Genomic DNA, 10,392 nt, shown 5'->3' on the forward strand with positions numbered 1-10,392 from the left:
CAACTCAAAAGTAGTTTAGATGACTTATTTTCCCACTATTTGTAATTTACTTTTTGTTGTCACTTAAGTCTTTTAAGTAGGTATTTTTTTGGTGATATGAATTTCTGATCGTTTTGTCAACATATTGATGCCTTATTGACAAGTCAAAAAGTAGCCCAAAAATTGATATCTGATAGATGTCACAAAGGCAAGTGTGCTACCTGGGTACATTTTATTTATTTATTCCAAAATTTAAAAGTTACCAGTTGTCAGCTACATTCACACTCATAATAATTTATCAATTAAAAATTATATTTCATGTTAATAATAGATAATTTTTTTTGAATTCATTGTTTTATTTTATGCTTTTACACATTTTTAAAATTGTACTGATATTTATAACTTAAAAAACTTAAGTACCTGACAATATGTAAATTAGATCTCTTATATTGTAGTATAATCTCATTAGTAAGAATTATTTAATTACTTTAAATTTATTTATTTTATCAAAATCTGAGACAAACTAGTAAAATTTTTACTTCATAAATGTATACAAAAATGCGTACGATGGCGAAATTTTATGAATGACCTACCTGACAAGTAGGAATTTTTCAAATTTTTGAATTAATACAAAAAATGTAAGTAGAATAAAAATTTTAAAATTCATATTTAGAACAAAAAATTAGTACGCGGATTTTTTAAATTTATTTATTTAAAATTTATAAATTATCTCATGTCTGCTACATTACACTCATGAAATTTAATAGTATTTAAAAAATGGCGCGCAAAGTTACAGAGGGCCTAGCAGTAAAATAAAAAAAAATGTATAAAAAAGCAAAAAAAATAAGTATATCTTTTGTATATTCCTGATGGTGTCGCTCTCATTCGCTGTTTTGACTTTTTTTATTTTTACGTCGAAGATTGGAGCATGTTGGAGCATTTATTGAGCATCAAACGGGAAAAATAAATTGTCTTGCTTTGTGATTACTATTCATCATATCATTATAAACTTTATGTATATTATTGGGTGTGTATTGTTGTTGCTAACAATGAATTTGCTGGTATGAAGTGATGTTGGACAAAAATAGATAAATGTTATGGTGTTTAGTGTAATGACGTACACTAAATCAATTGGATATTCACAGGCTAAAGGACAAGATACGGGTCAAATTTAATGCAAGTGAGTAATAAAAAGTGGGTATGGAAGTGCTCAAAACGTCTCAAGAAATTGTACACGAGGGATGGCTCATTAAATCCCCACCTACTAAACTTTGGCGAGCGGTAATTGTTTTATTATACTATTATACATGTATTTTTTTGTACTATCATTTATCATAGTCATCACATTAGTGTTTGAAATAAAAGGAAAAAAAAATTATCCATGTGTCATTTTTTTGTGTTCTTTATAGAGATGGAGAAAACGTTGGTTTGCTCTTCGTCATAGTGGTGAATTGCCAGGACAATATTTCTTAGAATATTATACAGATAAGAGATGTCGGAAACTCAAAGGACATATCGATCTTGATCAATGTGAACAAGTAATTATTTTAAATTATTTTATTTATAATTTTCTGCAAAGCTTATAGTTTTTTTTAATAACAAAGGATCAAAGTCCGTAATTATATTAAAATTACTTGCAATAATTTTATATATTTATTTATTTATTTATCTTTTTATTTATTTACGGCACTAATTAATAAATTTCATGAAGGATAAAAAAGAGAAAAAATAAATAATTGTATAGAATTCATACTTTAGTCGACTGATCCTGAAGTTAGGAGACAATTAACAATTTTTGAATTTTTTTTCGACAATTGAATTAAAAAAAAAAAAAAGTAAAAATATACACATGTAGAAAATTGAAAGAGCTACAGGTGCAATTTCTTGAAATATTTTATTTTTTTTAATTTATCATTTTTAAAAAAATTATCAGACGTCGGCTAATTTCAGTATCATTCAATCAATAAATTGTTAGATAAATACTTAACAATAGATTGCACGTAAGAGGTTAATGGTTTATTGTAATCCAGTACCAGTTTTTTAATGATCGTACGAAAAGATTCATCGGGAACAAGTCCACGTCTGAACAAATCGCATTGACTGAATTGGCTATTCTGTTATGATCCTGAAACCGACAATCAACAATTTTTGAATTTTTTTCATCATCAATTAAAAAAAAAAAAAAATTAAAAATATGCACATGTAGAAAATTAAAAAACTATAAGTGCAATTTTTTCAAATATATTTTTTTTCATAATTTATCATTTTGATAAAAAATTATTCGACGTCGGCTAACTTCAGTGACATATTCTGTTGCTAGACCCAGAACGGATATAGTTTTTCAGTATTTTATAGAATTTAATAACCGGCTATGTCGTAGGCCCGTTTTAGGACAGACAAATTCAAAGTAATTTTATACAATAAATTAAATTTTCTCTCATAAATCATGAGCTTTGATCGATTCTACTATAATTTTTATATGAGCGCATTTTATTTTATCATTCATTGTGACCACAGGTTGATGCTGGTTTGAGATTTGAAAACCGCAAGCAAAAATATCAATATATGTTTAATGTGAAGACACCAAAGAGAATTTATTATTTGGTGGCAGAAAGTGAATCAGATATGAATAAATGGGTAGATGCAATATGTCAAGTTTGTGGATTGAAAGCATATACTCAGGATGAAGAACAACAACGTAATAAAAATATATAATAAATAACTATATTATTTGTTGGCAATATTTATGATAATGATTTTATTTTTAGTATTTCACTTTGAGTCTCAAGAATCACCTCCCATATCACCTACAAGTACCATATCAGGCCCTTATATTCCCATAAGTGAATGCATTTCCGGTAGACGTTTAAATGATACTAGCTCTCTAAGCTCAGCTATAAGCCATGGCCCTGAACATTACGATGCTCCACGAAGACTTGCTCCATCTCCATCACGATCGCCAACAACAACAGATGCTGAAAGTGTTTTTACTGACGACGAATGGACTACACCAATTCCAAGCGTTAATTGGGAAACTTTTCCATCCTCTGGTGACTCAAGACCTTCCCACAGTTCAGGTGATGCTGAAATTGGTTCATGGAGTGTTCGAAAACGTTTCGGTAAATTGAGAATCGTTGATTCTGCTGGTCCGCCGGCTGATGAATCTGTTCGCGCTCCACCACGACCACCGAAACCATCTCACATGACATTGGAAAATATCGGGCATAATTATTTAAATTTGGATGGTGCTACTGAAAGTTCTAAACCAACAACACCAGCGACTCCTGCGCCATCGACACCAGCAACAGCGGTTATATCCGATGAAACTTATGATTTTCCTCGCTCTCATCAATTAAACACTCCGAATACAACGAGTACTGATACTTCTACAATTGGTCGTACACCTAGACATTGCTATAGTAATGCAGCACCATCTTCTGTTGATGACCGCGTATTTAGATATGATTTTAATGACGATGAACCATCTAGTCCGCGTTCTGAAAGCTCGACAACTGCAACATATTCAAACTTACCAAGTCCACTTGTCAGAGATTCTTCGAGCAGTGTATCTTCAACTGTCGTTCTTCCACCGCCTGTTGTTTATCGAGAATTGAAACCTGGTAGGAAAATGAGTGATACGACATCAATAATCAGCAATGAACCGTCACCTGGACCTAATTTGTCAGCATCAGAAATGAGTCCTGATCATTTGGCTACCACTGAACCGCCTCGGATTAATCGAAAATTAAAACCTCCATTAACCAAAATTCCTACTGATGGTGAGATAAATATTATGATATTTTAATATTTAAAAATTTTGATGCTGAAATTAATGATCTTCAAGCTAACAGGCAATTAAAAAAAAAAAAAAAAAAAAACTAAAAATCTACACATTTAGAAAATTAAAAAAATTACAGGTGCAATTTTAAAAAATATTTTGTTTTTATAATTTATCGTTTTGAAAAAAATCAAAAAATTACTGGACGTCAGGCAACTTTAGTATCATTGAAATTAACCGATGTCTAATAATTTTTTTATTTTTTTAAAAATGATAAATTTAAAAAAAAAATATTTTAGAAAATTGCACCGATAGTTTCTTTAATTTTCTAAATGTTCATATTTAAAACTTTTTTTTTTAAATTTATCGTTTTTAAGAAACTTTTTAATTATCTGCTAACTTCAGGATCATTAAAAATTAATAAATAGTATAAAATATATTTAAATATTTTATTGTTTATAAAAATAGGACCGCTCCAATTAGCTTCACCACCTGGTAAAAATAAATTTCGAGCAGCTCCCAGTCCGACGCCACATGCTCATGGACATGGAACACGACATTATTCGACATCTGACGAAGACAACAATATTGTGGATGATAAAGAAGAGGTCAGTAAATATTATGAATTATTTTAATAATTTTATCTGTGCTTAATATATTGTTTTTATTCAACAGATTTACTATTATCAAGATCATAACACCTTTATACCGGCTTCAAATCGACGGTTAGTAGTTTTACAATACTTAGATCTTGACTTAGAAGCTTCTGAGAGTTTTTCATCATCGACTTTGCCACCGGCACAATCGCCGCCTAATACAACTGTCTATAAAACTGTGGATTTTTTGAAAACCGATGCCTTTAATCGTACAAGACAACGAGTTGAAGAAGAGAGAAAACGTACTGATGAATTAGCTTAGACTGGTTTGACTCATATTTTTCTTCGTTTATTCATATATGTATAAATATAACCATATATTTATACCCTTTGTTGTCTACTAACATAAGTAGTACAGTATTTTTGATACGATTGATCTAAAACAGTGGAGATAAATTGCATTTCGAATATTTTAGTATAAAAAAATTAAATACATTTTAAATATATTTTAAGATTTCCGTGTAAAAAAAAAAATCGTTTAAAAAAGTTTGAAAAAGTGTTGACTATACTAAACTTCGAAACGTGACACAACAGCAAATTTTTTTAAAATCGACGTTCTAATTGGCAAAATGATTTTTTCTCTGACTATTAGTATCTGAAAATTACACACAATCATCTACGAAAAATAATCAGTTAGACACTTTGCTAATTAGAACGTCGAAATGATTTTTAAACTTCAGTAAATAAAAAGAAAAAAATGTACCTGAAGATCAGAACGTTTTTCGTGCCATGAAAATGAAAAAAATTTATGTAATTCAACTGATAAAGGGCGACTCAAGGAGTACTTCTGAAGGTGGGAGGTGGCCTCAGATTTTCGGCTGACATACCAGCATCCATTTGCGAAACATTTCAGAAATCCCGTTCAGTAGATTTCTTTTTTTCCAATTTTTTTTTTGTTGCACCTCTGTAAACTTTTTTTGGCTCTCCATTAAAAGTGAAATTTTATCTTTTTTTTTCAGTGCAAAAGGCGTTTAAAAAAAGCTGATCTTGAACTATTTCTAAACGTTTTTTTTAAGCATATCACAATAATATCAGAATATTCGAAACGGAAAGAAAAAGTTCGCCATTGTGTGACGTTTTAAAGTTTAGAATAGTCAACTTTTTTTTTAGCAATTTTTTTACGCGGGTTAAACATCAATATTTTATAGGAATATTGTGTTCAACGAAAATAATCTGCATTTTTACTGCAATGTGTAGCAATATTTTTTATTACGGACCAAAAATATTATATTTAAGATTTAACAAGATGATAAATTTTATAAAAACAAATATAATGTTAACATAAAATTTCTTTATTTTAATTGAATCAAACTATTGATAATTTTTTTATTATCAATTATTTTATCAAAAAATATAAAAAACTAAATTTATATAATTCATATCGATAAAAAAAAAATTATTTTTATTATTTGAAATTCTACGCTGTATAAAACTGCGGAGTGAACGCGGATTCGATCCTAGTGAATTTGAATCGGATGATTGTGTAAAATTTACTTCAAAGGGGAGTTTATTTCAATATTGAAAGTCCGAATTGGAGGGAGTGGTAATTTAAATAAAATTCACATCACTTTAAAATCACTCCGCAATTGAAATAAAATCCGTAATTACTCTTAATTCACTCCCGATTTTTTTACAGTGTATAGAAGAGTTTTACTATCGATAATTGTAAAGAAAAAAAAAAATCTTTAAATTTGTAAGTTTGACTACAACACAAATAAGTAAATTTATTGAATTTTAATTGATTGTCAAAACTAATTGTCGATTTAAAAAAAAAATGTAGAACATTGTTTTACAAAAAAAATTTCATGATGGAAATCTTTTTAAATATGGAAAAATTTTAACGAAAATTGTTGGATTGATAAAAAATATTTTGAATTTTCATTCTCTTGTTGTAATACTCTACATAATTATTACACATTATAATTGAGCGTAATACAGAGTATACATTTTTAAGTAAGGAATAGTTTTTAATTATACATAAACATGAATCATCTATTAAAATAAATATTGGATCTGACTATAGAATACGTAATGTAAAAATAATATAATAATTTTTCTTGAAAAAAAAAAAAAATCGTTTATTAAATACTTTTTTAAGGTACATAGAATTATATAAAATGATATTAATAATTTCTTCACTTCCGTAGTAGTAATTGATATTTGACTAAAAAAAAAAAAAAAAAAAAAAAAAAAATAAAGAGGAACGGATTTTATAAAATACATTAAAGAAATTTTTTTAAAACTATGCTATATTAAGATTTTATCGGGTGTATGTTAAGTTTTATTTTTATAATAACAGTATTGCAATTTTCTTAAATGATTAAATGATTTATTGCTCTTTATCTTATGTTATTAAATTACGTATATAAAATTTAATGATTCGTGAATTAAAGATAATTAATTGAAAATTATAAAAGTTTATATTGTTGTAAATATGAATTATGATAATATTTTTATGAATTAATTGATTAGTTAATAATGAATTATTTCTAAATAAAACAAAGTTAGTGATATTGTAGTTAGTTGGAAAATAAACATAATTCGATAAATAATTATATGTAGATGTACAAAATCGTTTATTATACTTTTGATAATGTAAATTAATAAATTTTACAATAAAATTTTAATAGACTTATTAAGATATTTAAAAAAAATATATATAAATAATAATTCAACAACTAAATTACTTATAATAACTAAAAGAAGTCAATAATGTCAATTTAAATACAATTGAGCCTAGGAAAGGGAATTGTAATAAATATATTGTAATTCAAATTTATTTGATGTACCAAATAATGACAATTAATAGTTTAAGAAGTCAGTTGTGAAGAGGTTTTAAAAAAATGATTTTTTAGTTTTCTATGAAGATACGCAGGCAATAAAAGGTTAATTATAAATAAGTATCATTATATAATATGATATTTTATTATCTTATGTTATATAACAATAATAATAATAATAATCTTTCGTCTGTTGCGCTATAAGGGAATCCCCGCGTTTTTTTAATGATAATTTTAGAAAAATTAATGTGCAACGTTGCCATATTTGAAAAGAACGTTCTCAGCTGATTGAGTCAGTTAAAAAATATGGAGTCTAGTCGTATAAATAATAAATACATTTCACAGAAAATATCTATTTTGAAAAAACGTAAATAAAAAATTAATAATCTGATGTAAATTAGTGAAACATCGAAATTGATGTGGCAACATTGCACTAAAATTAACATTGCGATTTCCTTACCGTATGACTAACGATGTTCGGCAAAGGATATGCGAGGGACGAAAGGATACCTAGATAGCAAAATGGCGTCTTGATGAGTTCTGAATAAGTTCCTATTTATGATTTGGACGTTTCATCAACATCTTAAAGAAGTCTTTAAGAAGTTCTCAAGATGTCGAATGAGCCATCTAACGAGCTCAGTAAGATGTCTTGAAAAAGAGTTCTCAAAGAGTTCCTTTCCATGACGTCTTTAAGGAGCTTCTAATTTTGACTTCATAAAGAAGTTTAAATATGAATATGAAGTCTTTAAGAACTTTCAATTAAGAGTTCTTAAAAATGACACCTTTAAGAAGTCATTATAAGACCTTGAGGACGCCTTCAAAAAGACGTCGTAAGGCAGTCATTTCGACTTGAATGCTGTCTGGGTAATAATAATAATTCTTAACATATATCTGTAGCTAAAAGTTCTTGTGAAAACTGGATTAGATATACGTAGAACTAAATTTTGGAACAGATCTACATATACCTTATATTTTGAGAGATCTCATTCGGTCCGAGTATATCTAAAAACTATTATACTATACAATTTAAGTTGATGTATGTAGATCTATGAGTATCTACGAAGATCTATGTAGATCCCCATAAACTACGTAGATCAACGAGCATTTAAAAATTAATTTTAAAAAAAAGTCTAAATAAATCATGACAAATAATTAAGACGTTGAATCTGATGATCTATGTATTCAAATAGGCTCAAGGTTGAAGCTATTGTAAATTATTTATTACTGAGTTCGGGATTCGGGGTCTGCGAGTATTTCGTTGAACGATTTTTTAAGTTGGCACATGTAGGTTCCGATCTAGAAACATGAGAGATGGGACAGACTAGTAATAAAGTTAGTGGAACAGAAAATACATTTGAATATTTGGAACATCGAAAGTGTTTTAATTGCTGATAAATGTATTTATATTAATAGATAAAAAATAAATGCATATACAATTAAATGCAGTAAATAATTTTATTAAAATACTTTTAAGTTTTCATAACCAATAAATTAATAATGGGAAACTTTGAGTGCATAAAATGCCATCATGGAAGATCTAGAAAAAAAGCCATAAAACTGGAACCAAAATGTTAGAGCACGCCCTGGTGGAAATTTTTCAGAATTTGCTCTTAAAAACTCAGTTTTAAAGTTCTCGAGACTTTATCAAAGTTTTAAAAACTTTTTCAGAGTTTTTTTTATAGAAAATTCCAAAAAATTTTCACCAGAGCGCAGTGTGCATACTCTTAACTATCGACGTCAATGACGCCATTTTAACTCGCTACGATAGGCATAACCCCTAAATACATTGTGAGATTGTTTAGTGACTATTGATAAGAGGTTTCTACTGTACGACATGATGGATGGCCAAAACAGTATGTAAATCACGGAAGGGCTGCTCAGGGCTCAGTATTTGGACCTGGTGTCTGAAATCTTATTTACGACCATTTGCTTAGAATAACCTGATGAAACTTTCCTGGTCAGCAACGCTGATGATGTCGCAGTAGTCATCTTTGCACGCAACGTAATTACGTTTAAACCAGTACCGAAGAAGGATAGCTGTCGTTATCAAGAGAATCAAAAAATGGCTAAATCAAAGTATTTATATTAATTTGTGTTTTTTTTTGTTTTCAATTTTATTTATTATTAAAAACCCTCTTATTAAAAGAAAAGATTTAAAACGATTAGAAAAAAAAATTTTAAATACTTTCAATGCTTTTGAATCACTTTTTTTATGGGCATTTATCATTGCAAATCATTTCGAATCGATTCTTTTAATCAGAGCCATTCCTTTTTAGTGAAGTAAAGAAGAATTACCAATATCGCACTATCAAAATATATACTCTTCGTTAGTTAGTTGATATTTCTTTTAGCTTCTTCAAGAGGAATCGCTCTCCAATAATTGATAAAAATGAATTGATTATTCAATACATGATATGAGCGACGAAAGAATACTTTAAATTTTCTGAACCTTTTTTTTTAATTTATTTAATGTTACTATTATCATGAATTAATGATAGTTTTGTTTCGTTTTATTATTTGACAGTCTAATAACTAAAATGAGACGAGTATACAACACCGACATTCGATTTTACTTCAACAGTGATGATCACGAATAATAACACAATGGTTTATAAAATATTGAATAGAGATTTATTAATTATTATTGACAACGTCAGAGAAGTAAAAACGTGATAATATTGATGTCAAAATAGGTGTTTTTTGAAATTCACAGAAGTATAATATTTTTGCTTTTTACCATTTTTTACTCAAGTGATTACGTTGCTAAGTAAAGTAAGATGAAGGCATTTGTTTTTCAGATACCATCTACAACATTCACATTTTTATTACAATATGAATCAGATTCAGCATAATATTTCTAATAAGAAGACCCTGTTTAGAAATGATGATTAAAAATTATTAAAAACATTTGAAAATAATTTTAACCGGATAATATACAGTCAAAGTCCATGGAGTCCATTAACTCGGAACTTCCCCTCAATCTTGACCCCCACTGCGAGCTACGCTGCCTTCACCGATGCTATACATTTGTATGTGTCTGTATATATTTACATATGCATCATTAATGTATATGTAAGAGCGCATGCGTGTAGCTTACTCTTTAAAGGAGGAGTAGCATTCGATAAGTCGGAATTTCCAGGAAATTTCCACTCCGTAAATAGAAAAATAGATAGTACTGGTTACTATCTACTGTTCTGTG

The 10,392-nt window shown here is 28.3% G+C and overlaps 2 protein-coding genes across 3 annotated transcripts in view; both read left to right on the forward strand.

Moving 5' to 3' along the window:
* Window positions 1–852: 852 nt before the first annotated feature.
* LOC103580642 (GRB2-associated-binding protein 2) lies at window positions 853–6,398 on the forward strand. Its single transcript, XM_008562476.2, has 6 exons — window positions 853–1,260; window positions 1,389–1,517; window positions 2,497–2,677; window positions 2,748–3,758; window positions 4,226–4,365; window positions 4,433–6,398. The coding sequence occupies exons 1-6, from the start codon at window positions 1,180–1,182 to the stop codon at window positions 4,673–4,675; spliced, it is 1,785 nt and encodes a 594-aa protein (XP_008560698.1). The 5' UTR covers window positions 853–1,179; the 3' UTR covers window positions 4,676–6,398.
* Window positions 6,399–8,975: 2,577 nt separating this feature from the next.
* Window positions 8,976–10,392, forward strand: part of LOC103580633 (elongation of very long chain fatty acids protein 7) — a 46,831-nt gene continuing 45,414 nt past the window's right edge. Inside the window, exons 1-2 of one of the 2 annotated variants that reach the window (XM_008562465.3) lie at window positions 8,995–9,046; window positions 9,128–9,269. The gene's annotated coding sequence lies outside the window, so the exon portion shown is untranslated. Of the gene's footprint in view, window positions 9,270–10,392 lie in introns of both variants that reach the window. The other variant, XM_008562459.3, reaches the window with a different exon arrangement.

Source organism: Microplitis demolitor, chromosome 5 (genome assembly GCF_026212275.2).
Source record: "Microplitis demolitor isolate Queensland-Clemson2020A chromosome 5, iyMicDemo2.1a, whole genome shotgun sequence".
Classification (NCBI taxonomy): domain Eukaryota; kingdom Metazoa; phylum Arthropoda; class Insecta; order Hymenoptera; family Braconidae; genus Microplitis; species Microplitis demolitor.

What these genes read in the sequence shown, in the direction of transcription:
- LOC103580642 (XM_008562476.2), top strand. Translation starts at nt 1,180, where the DNA reads ATGGAAGTGCTCAAAACGTCTCAAGAAATTGTACACGAGGGATGGCTC. An exon ending in CTACTAAACTTTGGCGAGCG is followed by an intron (nt 1,261 to 1,388) that starts GTAATTGTTTTA and finishes TGTTCTTTATAG; the next exon opens with AGATGGAGAAAACGTTGGTT. An exon ending in AACCAAAATTCCTACTGATG is followed by an intron (nt 3,759 to 4,225) that starts GTGAGATAAATA and finishes TTATAAAAATAG; the next exon opens with GACCGCTCCAATTAGCTTCA.